This window comes from Populus euphratica, unplaced genomic scaffold (assembly GCF_000495115.2).
Source record: "Populus euphratica unplaced genomic scaffold, PopEup_1.0 scaffold36.1, whole genome shotgun sequence".
In the NCBI taxonomy this organism is placed as follows: Eukaryota; Viridiplantae; Streptophyta; class Magnoliopsida; order Malpighiales; family Salicaceae; genus Populus; species Populus euphratica.
In genome coordinates this window covers 687,967-703,380 of record NW_011499908.1, presented here as the reverse complement: position 1 = coordinate 703,380, position 15,414 = coordinate 687,967, and the positions used below count along the sequence as shown (strand labels likewise).

At 32.2% G+C, this 15,414-nt stretch overlaps 2 protein-coding genes across 3 annotated transcripts; both read right to left on the bottom strand.

Annotated features, from left to right (window-relative positions):
* Positions 1–591: 591 nt before the first annotated feature.
* Positions 592–3,723, bottom strand: LOC105133626 (probable signal peptidase complex subunit 2). The gene is made up of 5 exons (XM_011037701.1): positions 3,556–3,723; positions 3,315–3,466; positions 2,634–2,715; positions 968–1,110; positions 592–875 (listed from the first exon to the last, which is right to left on the bottom strand). Exons 1-5 carry the CDS (start codon positions 3,655–3,657, stop codon positions 779–781), a joined length of 576 nt encoding a protein of 191 aa, XP_011036003.1. The 5' UTR covers positions 3,658–3,723; the 3' UTR covers positions 592–778.
* A 3,116-nt stretch (positions 3,724–6,839) lies between these two features.
* Positions 6,840–11,901, bottom strand: PXN (Mitochondrial substrate carrier family protein). 2 transcript variants are annotated; one of them, XM_011037703.1, is made up of 11 exons: positions 11,590–11,901; positions 11,402–11,479; positions 11,182–11,247; positions 10,095–10,225; positions 9,557–9,611; positions 9,145–9,252; positions 8,477–8,545; positions 8,303–8,410; positions 8,088–8,156; positions 7,555–7,609; positions 6,840–7,278 (listed from the first exon to the last, which is right to left on the bottom strand). In XM_011037703.1, exons 1-11 carry the CDS (start codon positions 11,668–11,670, stop codon positions 7,085–7,087), a joined length of 1,014 nt encoding a protein of 337 aa, XP_011036005.1. In that variant the 5' UTR covers positions 11,671–11,901; the 3' UTR covers positions 6,840–7,084. The 2 variants fall into 2 exon arrangements, with proteins under 2 accessions (XP_011036005.1, XP_011036004.1); XM_011037702.1 differs by having other exon boundaries at positions 11,182–11,256; positions 11,590–11,900.
* Positions 11,902–15,414: the final 3,513 nt, after the last annotated feature.

Sequence of the window (15,414 nt, the reverse complement as noted above, 5' to 3'; positions counted from 1 at the left end):
TAAAATAGCATGCATAACTGTGTTTTTAAATATCAGATTGTACAATGTACAACCTTATTTAACTTAATAAAAATCAACCAAAAATTTTGTAGGAATCTAATGACCATAAAATAAAATTTAAAATCCAATAACGATAAAAAAAAAAGAATTAAAATAATATAACAAGAGATAAATGAAAAAAATAAAAAATAAATAAACCACTAAAAGTCTATTTTTTACCCACCAAATGATTATAGCAATACCGTCAAAGACAACCGAACAAAATCATAATTAATTTCAAATCATAATTAATTTCAAATCAAAACCCTTGACCAATTACAATCTTATTTAATAATTTTCTAAGATCTAAGATATAATTAGAATATTAGATCTAAGATATAATTAGAATATTCTCGTTTATATTTTTCTACCAATACCTAACAATACCGAATATACTGAAAACAGAACATCAATGTATTCTAGTAACTTATTCAATCTTCTCTTTTCTTTTCTTTTTCTTACCTTTCTTTTCTCATGCCACATCGTATTCATCTATGTGTCCCGGTTGAATGTTGTCTTCAAACTATATTGTTTTTCTAATATTTTTCTAATATGTGTTATGTTTTCAAAAAAATTATTAAAGTGTGTTAGAATAACAAAAGACCCCAAATTCAGTTGGTTTTGCTCAAAATTTTCAAGACAACAACCATAATTTCAATGACCATCCATGTCAAATCATAATATTGCCAGGCACTATCTGTATACCCATTTAACTGTCACATTCTGTCAAACTGGTACATCACTTGCTCTTCTTTGGTTCAGCTGCATAATCATTAATTAGAGCTTCAACATCTTTCCAGAACAGGCCCTCAACCAAAACTCCATCCTTGGTGAAACTGTAGAGAAGAACTATGGTGAGATACCTAGTCCACTTCATTAAAATTTCGCGGTGTGAGTGTGTGTGAGTGTCAGCGTGACAGAGAGATACCACTGGGTGACGCTTTTGGTAAACTGAACTGGTTTCCCTGCAGAAATTGATTTAGGATCTGCACTAGCTATGGTAAGCGTGTACTCGTCAGAAAATCTTGGCAATTTTGAAGAGACCACCAAACCAGTGCTGGTGAAAGATCCCTGTACAAAAACGTAGAATATTGGGTCAAGCAGCCAAAAAAGGAGGGAGAAATTTTAGGAGATAGATTGGTTGGCATTAGCAAAAAAAATAATGAAATTTATGCGAATGAAAATTAAAACAAGTACGATTTTATTACAGAAAATGCACCTAATGCATCAGGAAATATTCATAGACACGCACGAAATCCAAAAACAGGGGGTAGGCAGAATGCTTAGGAGTCCATAAAAGAGGCAAAAACATATTAACATGATATATCAAATAAATTTATCTGGATATGCACTTTTAAGAATAAAGCATGTTGTAGAATCTTACAACTATTTCAGATTAGGATTTATGAAGGGCGACTTCTGTAAAAGGCAATGAAACTTTCAGGCTGCGATTGAAAGTGTTATTCAAAGGGAGCTTGGGCTGAAAAAAGCATCAAACTAGACTTCACTGTCTTTGATGTTTTTTTCAGCCCAAACACACTTTTACAGTGAAGATCGAGTCTAGGATTATCGTATGGACAGAGGTTAGTCATGAGTTTATGCAACAAAATCTACAAGCATATCACCCCAGCTCAAATTCAACTTTACAAATACAGTAAGTGGTCAATAAGAAAGTCGAGAAATAAAAACTAACCCAATTCTATATTTTTATTCTAGGGGAAAAATTAGATTAAAGAAAAAGGTCATACTCACTTCAAATGGGAGGACATATATTTAGTTAGTAGGTGGGAAGGAAAGGTTCAATCATAAAAGTCGAAATAGATTACTTGTTTTCAGAGCGAGGTGAGAACACAGAAAATTATAACTTTCCTCCCTCCTTAACACCCGAAGTTCGAAAGTAAAAGCTGCTATCCTGCAGGAGACTGGAATTAAGGAGACGCCCATCCCCCCCAACCCCCCCAAAAAAAAAAATCTCCCTTCTCAAACAACGTTGAAGAGTTCATTGTCCTTCCTTCCCTCTCCTCAAAACATCACCCATCAAAACATATTGTAAACGAGACAAAAGAGAAACAGGAATTACAAAGAAGAGTTGCAATATGAAAATACATGCTCTTCACAGTGACAGAAAAAGGGTGAGAGCCCTCGAAACATGCCTATCAAATAATCAAGATTGAGAAGGCAACAACAGACATCACTAGAGAGTATGCAGAGATATAAACAAAGATGAGGAAAAAAGAAGCCAAGTGCATATGCAAGAGACATGCAGTAAAAATTATAATAGCTGCTTCTAAACTTAGCACACAGAGGAAGATTCAAAGTTGACCATTCGACACAAAAGCTAAAAGACACTAGTTTTTCAAACACAACTTGGTAAGAGGGGGATCCTTTAGCTTAGCTCAAATTCCAAAGTCTAAAAAACAAGAATATTGAGATTATGTTTGTACATCTAAAAATTATCCCATGCTAATCGGTCATTACATGATATAAAATAGACATTAAAACTCCAACAAAATATCTTAATAACAACCACATGCACAATTTTTATTTAATAGTTGCAGCTAATGTAACAAAATGCATAGAAGTTAGAAGTTTACCTTGGGAGGATAAGTAACTAAGATAGCATTCTTCTCTTTTAAGTGGATGATCAGCTGCAACAATCCATTGAAGACTATATACTTTCCAGAGTCAAGGATTAAACAAATCTGAGTTTAAAATCTTCACATTACCAATCAGTTCCTTTCAAACACAACCATGCATTTGTTTGCCAAGATATAAAAAACAACTTTGAAACGAAGTTTTTGCAGTGAGCAGTAAGAGACCGTACCCTACAGGCTTACAAAAGTAATGATTATTTCCATGAAAAGATAATCCTCGAAATCACTTCCCAAAAAATCCCATCCATCGAATGAGTGGATCCCACCGGGGTCACACAAATCCAATGGTTGAGATTCTTTGAAATGCACAATTCTCAGTTTCACAAACATTAAGAATATGTTACCCAATAATTCATCCCCTAATTGAGTTCTTTTAATTTAAAAAACAAGCTTAAATTCTAAATCTCAACTGGTTTCAAAAATTCAAAACTCAACCCAAAACAGGCCAGCTAGTAGCACTGGAGAACATAAATTATTCATTGAAAAAGAAAACCTCCAATTTTTCAACCTGAGAAACATAAATTACTAAATTCTATAATTTCATTCCACACAATCGCCACCCACCAAACACAAATAAGAATCAAACTAAATTAAAATGAAATCACTGATTAAAAAGGATATAAAACGATGCATCCGATCAAAAATTCCCGATTCTGGGGGAACTTCTTGTTGTAGAACTGAGCAAAGAGAGCAATCACTATAATAATTGTCCCAAAAAACAACCTTATATTGCTCATCCTCACGTCTTCTTCGTATCCACGACTCGTAACAATCTACAACTCAAAATATAAACATCACTGATTAGGAAATTGAAATCAACTATTCTATGGTGAGGAGGTTTAGGGTTGATGTTTTATGTTACCTCGGAGACGGATTCGTCCAGAATGTGCTTGATTGAGTGGTGATCTAAGAGATTTGCCTTCTTAGGTTTCTTGTTTGCCATTTCCGTTTTCTTTTCTTGCATTTTTTACAGGAAACGAAAGGGAAATCTAGGAGATTATAAGGCGTAAAAGAGACTCAAGCGAGACAGTGGTCGTTTTTCTTTCTAGTCTTGACTGGAAGTGAAACGGCGCCGTGTTGACGTGTTTGCTTATAAAGTAAATTATTTATTTGGTCCCTGTATTGTTAATGAAATAATTATTCAGTCCCTTTTCGAAACATACTTAACATTAAATCCCTGTGTTTTTCATATCTGATGGCAACTCGTTTTTTGTGTTGGTTTTTCATCACAGTTAAATTATGTGTTTGCCTAAACTATCCTCATTTCAGTCTCCAATCTTACCTCCTATAGACAAAATTATAATTGGTAATTTAGAAATTTTAAAAAACAAAATATCAACTTTGCTCAAAAACGAAACTACTAAAAACTAAATGGTGACTTTCGCTTGTGTTCTGGAATTCGTTTGATTATGAAGTAAAATGGCACCGTGTTCACGTTTGAGTCATGCCATTCAATGTTTTTATTAGCTGTTAATGATAATGTTTTGAGTTTTAACAAACAATTTAATTAGTTGTGAATCACAATACATGCATATATATATATAGAGAGAGAGAGTAACGAGAGATTCCTTCTTCTATAGGTAGGTAGGCCACATTTCTCATATTCATTTCAGTGCTTTAAGTTCTAAATCTATCTGTAGCAACATTGATCGCATCTCTAGGGATTTGACCTCATCTGCTCGTTCATAGGGGAGGTTGATCATATATCACCAGAATTTCTGGATGAAAATCTGTTCTCTATAGAGAGAGACCTGTCGTAGCGAATGCATTTTGATGGGACTGCAAATCTGAAGGGATATGGAATACGGGTCTTGTTGGTTAGCCCCGATGATCTGCACATTTTATATATATATATATATAGAAAACGATAAAATTATGAGAATGACTATAATGATTCTGCTCTGTAGTGCCTTTATCAATTGTTGTGTGTGTGTGTGTGTGTGTGTGTGTGTGTGTGTGTGTAACAATAAAATTATGAGAATGATTATAATGATTCTCCTCTGATGTGCCTTTTTCAATTGTTAATAGCAATTTTTCAAGTTTTAACTATCAGTTTTATTAGTCGTAACATAACAGTTTCATCATTGTAGTGAAATGGAGGAACGCTAACAAAGACACTTACCCAGTAGTTCAAGGAGTGTATTTGTTTTTGCTGTAATTTTTATGTTTGTGATTTTAAAAAAATAAATTTTAAAAAAATATAATTAGATATGATTAGTTAGATTTAGATATGTATTTAGTAAAAATTATAATTAAAATTTATATACAACAAAAAAAATATATAAAATATCTAGTTTGGTTGCTTTTCAAAAGTATTTTTTATTTGAAAATACATTAAAATAATTTTTTTATTTAAAAAAAATTATTTTTGATATCAAGATATCAAAATGATCTAAAAATATAAAAAAATAATTTAAAGTAAAGAAAAAAAAAAATAAAAAATACTTTTTAAAAGTAAAAACAAAAGGAGTTTTACGAAATTTAGTTAAGAAATATAAAAACTACATTTCAAACTCAACTTTTTGATAGGGCCCATAGTATAAAACATAGCTTGGTGTATTACCAAATACCGAACTACATCTTTTGCACCACAAACACAGAAACAGGTGCAAAACAAACGAACCCTAAATCATTGTCGCTACACTCATAATTTTTATTTTTTCTTTGGTTATATATCAGACGCGTAGGTTTAGTTTTTTTTTTATTGATTTTAATTTTTGACATTAGATTTTGTTGAAAGTAGGTTTTTTATTTTTTATTTCTAAAAATTTATCTCTATTTAATAATCTAGATTGCAAGTTTAACAAGTTAACTCAAGTTGACGTTAGTTATTTTTTTAGTTGCCAATTGATTTATTTATTTATTTTTGCTTCATATTTTAACAGTAAGTTGATTTAGAACTAGATTTCGTAATATTTTTTTTATTTTTTAAAAGATTATTATGATTTCAAGTCATGAGTCATGAGTTTAGCAGATTAATCTATACCGACCTTGTTCATTTTTTAACATGATTTTTTTAAAAAAATTGAGCTTTATTTTTCTTTATTTACTTTCCATGATGTCATTTTGATTTCATAATTGAGTCATTAGTTTGACAGATTGACCCACTCAATCTTTTTATTTTTTAGTTTTTTTTTTAATTTTATCTTTTAATATTATGTTATTTATGAATTGGGATTTTTTTTTTCAATTTACTTTTCGTAGAGTTATCTTGGTCTCATAAATTTTGTTTTTTTAATTTCAACATTTAACATGAAATTTATTGGAAACAAAGTTTTGTAGTTTTTTTTTTTTACTTTTTATAGAATTATCTTTATCTCATTTATTTAAATCATGTTTTAACATGTTAACCTAGGTTAATGAGGGTTTTTTTTATGATTATGTTTTTTTTAAATTATTTTATTTTACCCTTTAATACTAAGTTGATTGAAAATGGGTTATGTATTTTTTTTTAAATTTATTTTTTATAATGTTATCTCAATCTCATAATCTAGGTTATAAGTTTGATGGATTGACCCAAATTGACTAAGATAATTTTTTTTTTTTTTTTATCATTTAATAGTAAGTTGATTAGAAATTAACTTTTATAATTTATCTAAATTTACTTTTTATAGAGTTATTATAGTTTTATAATTCAAGTTGTAAATTTAACAAGTTAACTTGAGTTAATTTAATATATTACTATTTTAATATATTAAAATAAATCATGGTATCAATATTTTTTAAAAAAATCTTCACTTTCTAAGATGATGATTCGAAAAAAAATCATTAGAAAACATGCCAGCAAAATATATTTTCACCCATTAAAAAAAACTTGATCATACGACCGCATGATACAGTATTTCGCCACAAGCAGTTGCCGAACAATAATTGCTCGACCCAACCTTTATGTACAGCGTACATCACTGCACACCTCAATGGGGGTGTTGGATCAAAACCACGCAAGTTAACCCAGCAAACATGTTGCACCAAAAGAGTGCAGTTATTCAACTCACGCCAACTCTTTTTAAGACTTGGTGGACTGTCACCCTGCCGGTAGCCTCCTCAATCTTATAGTTCTTGATCCCGGGCTCTCTCAAGTCTCGACCATTAGTTAGTAAACTTGTCGAGATTTTTAATTATTTTTTAAAACGCAACTGTCACATGTTTTTGTATGGAAAACTTGTCTGTATAGCATTATTCTTTTCAATGATTCTGGGTAAAGCAAGCAGCATTAAGCTTCGCCGCTTGTTGTATAAATTACCTGAATTGAATTTGAATAAGTTCCCAAATAATCAATCGAGTACCTTGGCACTATTACTACGTAAATCTTTCTTATTTCGAGGTCAGAGCCTAATAATGCTAGCACCGACCAAATAATCAAAAGCGGAGATGCAATGACAAAGCTCCAATCAGGCAAGCCTTGTTCTCCCTGTGCTGGTGCCACCCTTAGTGAGCAACATTCGAGCACCCCTGACAAGTTCTTCCTTGATCATGAACAGAACAGCAGCTGCAAGAACACTTTGTACAATTTTCGTGCTCATGCCTTTATAAAACCCATGGAGCCCTTCATAGCGAATCATCTTGAGGATCGCATCCAATGTACCTGGAGCAAAGGAAATGAACGAAAACAACATCATCCAGATGAATTCAAGGAAATTTTAAATTAACGGATGTGTGGTGGAGTTCTCGAGCATAGATGGTAAAGGAACTAGAGGCGCAGTGTTTTCTCACTGTCCACTACCTGTTGGCCACAGCATCCCTGCCAAAATCGCTAAAGATGCAACAATTTTGAGGTTGCATCATATATGTCCACCATGCAAAAGGCTATGCCAAAAGGTAAATTTATTACACAATTAAAATTCACCAAAATAGTTCAAACCTTCATAATGATGTCTTTTGTCTCCAGTTGTAGCTTGCTTTGCTTGAAGCCTCGACTGCAAAAGCAAAGGGATCAATAAGGAATCAGAGCAGTCACCCTAAGAAAGTTGGAAACAAATTTACACGGAAACATCAATCTACTTGACGAGTGCAAGATTTTCAGAAAAAAGGTAAGGACATTTGGAATTTTTCTGACCAAATATTTGATTTATCATTCACTTTTTTGTCTTCATATTTATTTTTCTTCTCTCTCCCTAAGACAATTGAATTCTAAGTCAAGGGCCGTGTTAAAATTATTTGCAGAAAAGACTTTTCTGCTTTCAGCTTTCTGATGACCTAAACTGCATGGCACAGCCTGATGTCCTTGAGCAATTGATAAGGCTACACTAAACTTTTAGATGCTGTGAGCCTATGTCATGCAGTGGTTATTAGTTTTGGCCAGGGAAGAACTTTGTGATTTCACTGTAAAACCCTAAAGGTAAATCAGTTTCTAAGTCTGTGTAGCAATAGCAATAGCAAAATCATTTCATCTACCTTTACCACTAGAAGAGGATATGTTACAACAGTAGCTCCAAGCTTTGCTAAAGCTCCAAGAAGAAATATCTGGCAAAAAATCAGGCAATTTATTCAGCTATTAAAACTAGCCACTAAAATAGAATGGATGACAAACAAGTATGTGACTGCTGAAATAACAGCTTAGAGAATAAGTGTGAACATTGAGAACTAAAGAAACTGAAATGAAAGCTAACCTCCAAAGCAGTGACTCCAGTGTCACCCTGCTTAACCAAGGCACGCTTTCTCTTCAGCTTCTTCAACATGGTTTCATACAACATGAATTGCATTGAAGGGTTGCTGACCTGCAAGTACATAGCAGGGCAATCAGTGATAATCCTTAACAGATTTAAGAATCAATTGTTACATACCATGATTAATGTTGGGAATACACCTTTCCAAAAGCCCTGAATACCAGCTTCATCATAGAGTTCTTGAATCTGTAAACATTATCTTCATTAAAGAAAACACAAAGGCAAAACTCTTGCATTATGCCTCCCATCAACAAGGTATAACATATTTAAACCATAAACAAATACATGCAATGAAGCAATATGACAAAGCTGTCCATAGATAGGTAAATAAAATAAAATTGCAGCAAACAATCTGAATCAATAAACTATTTCTTGATGAGAGATTCTTTCTTTTTCTTTTTTTTTTCTTTTTATTTCCTTTTTCACCCCTAGCCCACTAAGCACCGCTTTTAAAGCTTGGGGAGGAAAGCACATGTATAGTTTCTCTTGTTAGACCAATTATTCAATAACTTTGCATGAGGTTGAAAACCTCAAGACTTGAACCTATGCTCTTATAGCTAAACTCTTAAGACTTTTAACAATTCAACAACCAATAGCCCTGGCCCTTCATTATTCTTTTGCATTGCTTGCATTTCAGAATCACAGCACATGTTTATTTAGTTATGTACACATGCAATAGGGTAACATACATCTAGGAGAAAGAGTTTCGAGGTAAATTCTTAACATCAACCGCATTTTCCTAGCATAAGTATAATAACCATAAATTGACATTTAACTGCACCTACCGCATGGCCAGTTCCATAAGGAGGGCACTCTATTGGATCTAATGCCTTTTCATCTGGGGCAATGGATGAGTGACCTAGCTGAGACTTCTTTGAGTTCTTCGTATGAGTCTGCAACACGAAAGCAGTTTCAACTTCAAATATCAAAGTAGTAGAGCAACGAACTTGTGTATCATTGAGTTCTATATTTGCATAGCTGTTTTATAAACAGTCACAATTACATGTAAAAAATATGGGCACTAAACATATAAAAAAGTGTGAATGATTTAAGAACAAAGACTTGGCTTAGCAGCAGAGTAAATTTTGCATTATTTCCATGCTTTAATGCATATTTAGACAATCTGTGTTGAGATTAAGACAATGTGTTCACTAGAACATCTAAGATAGAAACTTGATATGGCAACTAGCTCTTTACCTGCATACGTGTAACAACTACCCATATGGGGTTCGTCAACAGCACATTTGTACACCTATACAAAGAAAGCATCAAGCATGAAACCATAAGAGTCACAGAGAGCAAAGAGAATCAATAAAAACATGGATCAAAGTGCAAATGAAATTTGTGCCAACTTGTTTTGATTTTCAGTTCAGTGATAAAGCCAACGCCATAACTGTTATATGCAGTGAATTAGAATTGAAGTACAAACATTGACCTAAGCATGTGAACAATGCTTGTTAGACACAGATATGATCTGCATGATTGAAAATTATTGCCCCCCCTATGATTGCGGGAGCTGGACATGACTCATAGTTGCAACTGATAACAACCTTGTGGCCATTCACAGTAACAATGAAATGCAATAACTATTATAGGCAGTGTAATAGGATTGAAGAAACCCTATATACAAAAAACTTAACAGACACAGATATAGCCCCCTGTCTCTTCAATGCTCTGACAGTTCACAGATACAACGAAATGAATTCATACATACTTCATAAACAAAGTAAATTACCCAGCTAAGGCAGCCACCACAAGAGATGATAAAATCCCAACTGATCCATCACCAATTCCATTCCTCTTATTTTCACGAGCTATAGCTTCAGCTCTGTCCCTGAATATTTGATAGAAATAATAGTAAACACCCTGTATCATAAAAATAAAAGATAATAAGAAATCACAAAACTATGTAAGAAAAGTAGGAAAAATTATGCAAGCCAAAATTACTAAGAAAATTCATCCTTGGTAAGCAAAGAAGAGGAAAAAAAGATACATAACAACTATCTCGGAACAGTATTATTGCAACCTGACAAACACATATGCATTAACAGGACTTTGATTTCAAGTTTATAACAATTTTAAAAATATATATATAATTCACTAAAGTTTTTGTGTGTACATGTAATCTGTCCCGTGAAAATATCTAAATTCTTGGCGTGAATCATCCTTTTACTGATTAACAGTGATTTAAGGTTTTGCGTTTAAGAAGATAACCTGATAGAGGAAATTAAAAAAATATTAGAAACCCGAAGGATGGTTAATGGTATTTACCCTCAGCATTAGAAGAACTATAACTTGGAGTAACAAAGAGACATGCACAGTAAGTCACGGGCTCACAGCATTGAAAGCACATTTTTCACCGTCCATGGGAGCACGCACCATTTTCATTGAGAATCAGAATGCCTTATCTCTAACTGAACTATTCTTGGATAGACTGGAAAATAACTTACCACTAGATACGCCAACTTGCAAATATCTGCGTATCCTGCCAAACTTTATTTCAGTTTTCAGATCACCCAAATTACAGTGTTACCCTCCAAATGAGCATGAAATGAATTGGTAACTAAACTAAATTAATATCTAACCTGTATGGGGCTTTAAATTATTATTGTTGCTGCATAGGTTCTAATTTCTATTGCACCACATATAGACAGCCAAACAACACGCTAACATCTCATTCAACCAAAAGGCAAATTAAGTTAATTAACATCTTTTTTTGTTCCTTTAAACCAAAAAAAATTGAAGCTGTTTAAATCCATTAAACAATGCTAGCAAGAAAGAAAAGAGTTGAAAAGAAGGTTAAGATGCTAAAATTGCTTCACCTGAGAACAAGCTGTACCCACAATCGATGGCGCTAATCCGCTATACAATCGTCCCCATCCTTCATTCTTAACTACCTACATATCATCCAATCAAAAAAACTAAAATTTAAAACTAGAGCCTTAAAGATCTAAAAATAACTTTATCAAAATTTGAAAACAGCAACAGCTTAATAATAAACCACATAAATGAAAAGAAAAGGAAGAAAATCGAGAGCAAAACCTGACACATTTGCTCAAGGGTTCCATGCTTCCTCTTCGCCTTTTTCGCATCACGCTCCGTTTGTTGCCGAGTATTTACCTATACAGATCAAATAATTAACAACAGATAGAAAAAGAAACGGTTCTGTTTAAAAGGAAAAACAAAAGCAAAAGAAATCCAAAAACAGCATAAGAGATCGCGAGATGTACAGTTTGAAGAGGATAAGTGATAAGCTGAGCTATGATCCCACCACCAGCTCCGGAGAGTCCATTGATCAAGGCGTCCGACATGTCAACTTTCCCTGGTTCCCCGGGAGAGAGTAGATGAAGGAAAGAGAAAGACAGAAAGAGCGATCTGAATTTAAAGAGATACAGAGCGTGGGTACGCGTAAGAGAGAGATATTTGTTAGAAACAACCCAGTAATCTTTGACCTTGGCTGTAGCGGAGGAGCATCTCACACATTACTTGACGGGGTGCCCCTCGCTATCGAAAACTACACATGTTTTATTAATTCGACTGTTCCGTTTTGAAGACGCACATCAGTAACAGACGGTTTTTGGTTGTTGAGACTATGCCATTTTACCTTTTTGTCCTCTCTTGGTGGTTGCGGATTTTATTTTTATTTTTTGGGGAATTTATCCTTTTCAATTATTGAATATTGATTGTCTCAGTAAACTTGAAAAAGAATTTATTGCGGTGATACTGTTTGTGAAAATATTAGGAGATTCACGTGTCTTGTTTTATGAAATTATGTAGGTCACATCGGGGGTTATTACTTTTTTTTTATTTATTTTTTTTTATTAAGGCCAGTTTGCGTGCATCACAACTAATTCCACGGGCCCTGAAATTAACGACCATGTAAGCCTCCAGTGACCATCATATGAGCAACCAAGAATTCGAATCTGAGATCACATGGGGGTTATTATTTATTAGTTGGGTTATTAGGAGACAAGTGTTTTTTGTGTTTTTTCTTTTTTTTTCTACTAGTCAGGGGGTCAATATAACTCAACAGGATCTCTGTCTACAAGGTTGTTCAAAACAAACAAGGAAGACAACTAATCTTTCGCCCAAAACTCGAACAAAAATTCCAATTCCTGCAAAATCTCATTGTATCTGGATTTTGAAAAAAAAAGAAGAAGAAGCTACTGCAGAAATTGCTAGAACAACTAAAGCCAGGATTGGTTTAACTAGTCATGAGATATGACGGTGTCAATTTAATTATTTATATAACAATAAACTAAATTAAAATATTATTTTAATTGTTGTATTATTAGTTTTATGTTCTAGCTCGGTGATTAATGCGTGGAGTCATTTGGAGGCTGCGGATTGAAGTCTTCATGGGAGCAAAATTGTTCGCCTCCACTAGACAATAGACGACCTCTTGACTCTCTATTTTTCTTCAAAAACAGAAAGAAAGGACGGCCATGTGCCTCCCTCGGACCACGTGTCTGGAATTTTTACACACACGTGCCATTTAGTTTTTTCTTTTATCTTTTTCTTTTGGAGTTTTATTTTTCAATTCAATTTTTTAATGTGTGTTTTTTATTTCCTTAGGGTTTTCTTTAATTTTATTTTTTAATATAAAATTTTTTATATAATTTTATCGAAAATATTGAGTTTATTGTAAATTATTTTTGTTTTTTTTATTTTATGTTAAGAAATTTTTACCTTTTTTATCTTTTTTTTTAATTTTATTTTTTAATATAAGGTTTTTAATTTCTTGAGATTTTTAATTTTTTAATATAAAATTTTTATTTAATTTTATTATTTAATTGATTTTTTTAACTGAATAAGATTATATCAGAATAACTTCTGTACAATTTAATTCAAAACTGAAATTAAAAAATTAGTTTAGGTTTGATTTTTTAAATTTAAATAGTCGTATTGAGTTTTACAATAATTATAAAAAAAAAAAATTAAATATCCAAGCCAAAGAGATAATACTGTCAATAAACTAGTTTAGAGGACGGAAATTGTTTTCTTCCGCTTTCTTGGTTTTTTTTTTTAAAAAAAAGGCAAGTCATGCAAAAATTTGCATCGTTTAGTATTTACATAAATTATCCTCGCAGTCGCTTGCGTAATTTCATTTCAACCGTGTCAGTTATTCTCTTTTCGCAACTGCAAAATTGACATGCTGAATAAACACCATGCCATTTATAAGCGAAGTACCATTCGACTTTTAAGACGGCGAACTAATATCTGTTAGATAGCAAGACCTAATCCATAAGGTCCCGGTAAGTTGTTTGCGTATGCACGTTAGCTACGAGTAAACGATTTGAGAGGCTTTTATGGGTAGGTCAATTTCAAATTAATTAAGTCTTTAATTTCAACTGTACTGCGATATATATATATATATATGCGCGCCATGTGTAATGACAGGGATGGATGACGTGGGATTTTTTCCCAGCCGTGAAGTGATGAATCAATCATCGATAGTTAACCAAGACAGTTGATTCAAGAGCATGTGTACTTGTTCTTGTTTTTATATATATATATATATATATATATGATTGTAATATGAATTTGATGTATTAATATGGTCTTTGGAGAGACAAATTAATATATTTTTTTGAAACTATAATTTTTAACTAAAAATTGCTTATAATATATCTCATACATCGACACAAACATGAATAAAACATGAGAGGTTTGTTATAAATTAAAAATTATAAAGATTGAAAATATCACAAGTATAAAGAGAAAATCAAAATATTTATTTTTATTTTTATTTATTTACATCTTTGTTTGACAAAAAATATTATAACTCTTTATCTATAAAAAAAAATATTTCTTTTATATCTATAAAAAAAACTCATTCACATATCTATCTGGGTTAGAAGGAACTCGCTTTTAATATCAGCATCCAGTTAAAATTATTATTAAGCAAAATATCTTCTTCTGTGTGAATTATCCCATTATAGGTATTCAATATCTTTTTACAGACCACCATACCATGCTACCTGACACAGCATCTTCATGGAAGTTATCTCATCATGAATCTCATTGCCAAGAATTTGAATGATAGCAACGGATGCAAACAAAAATAATTCACCGGTTTCTGTGTGTTTTTTTTTGTAATAGAGAATTTTTTACTCTCTTCTACACAAGCATATCATGTTTGCAATCTTTATTGTCCATAGTTGTTATGTAGCACATAACAAAGCATATATAACAACAAAAAATTGTTGGATTTTAATACTAATTAATATGAATGGTAGTAAAGGATAAAAGATTTGATATAAGCTAGAACCCTTGAATACTAAAAACATAATTGGTACAGTAAAAAAACTAAAATATTTATTTTTTATTTGTCTACATATCTATTTTTTAAAAAGCTACTGCAACTCTTTACATATAAAATAAAATGTAAAACCTAAATAATACTGAATAAAAAAACCATAAGATATATTTTTTTAAAATAAAAAAACTAGAAAAATATCACAACAAATAAAGATGTTAACTATTATAATTTAAATGATCAAAACACTTGTTTGAAAAATAAATAAAAAATCCAAATATTCAACTTGTAAAAATTATCAAAGTCTGCGATGGATGAGTTTTTGTAATATATATATTATACGGTAAGAGTGTTTTTGAGCCCATTAATGCATCATCGAGACTAAATTTCTTCATGGATGAGCTTGAAGGCACATTCTTAACATCGACCTCTTGCATCCAAAGTGAATTTAATGGATTTTTCTAGGTACTGGTACAAATATTTGAAACCATAAAATCAAGGAAGGGAGCAAATTTCCTTGACCACCAGGTCAACCCCGTAAAATAAATCACTGGTAATCATACAAAAACTAATTGCAAAAAAATTTTACCATAAGAACTAAACTTTGATTTTTGAAAAATACGGGGACCATGAATTTTCAAAACAAGGACCAACTTTCTCAGGAAAAATACATGGACTAAAGTAAATTGCCTGAAAAGATCAAGGATCATGAACAATGCAATGCGCAACTAGTCTCACCACGTCACACAATTGATTATATTGTATTACATTATACAACGTACAAAACACGTCACAC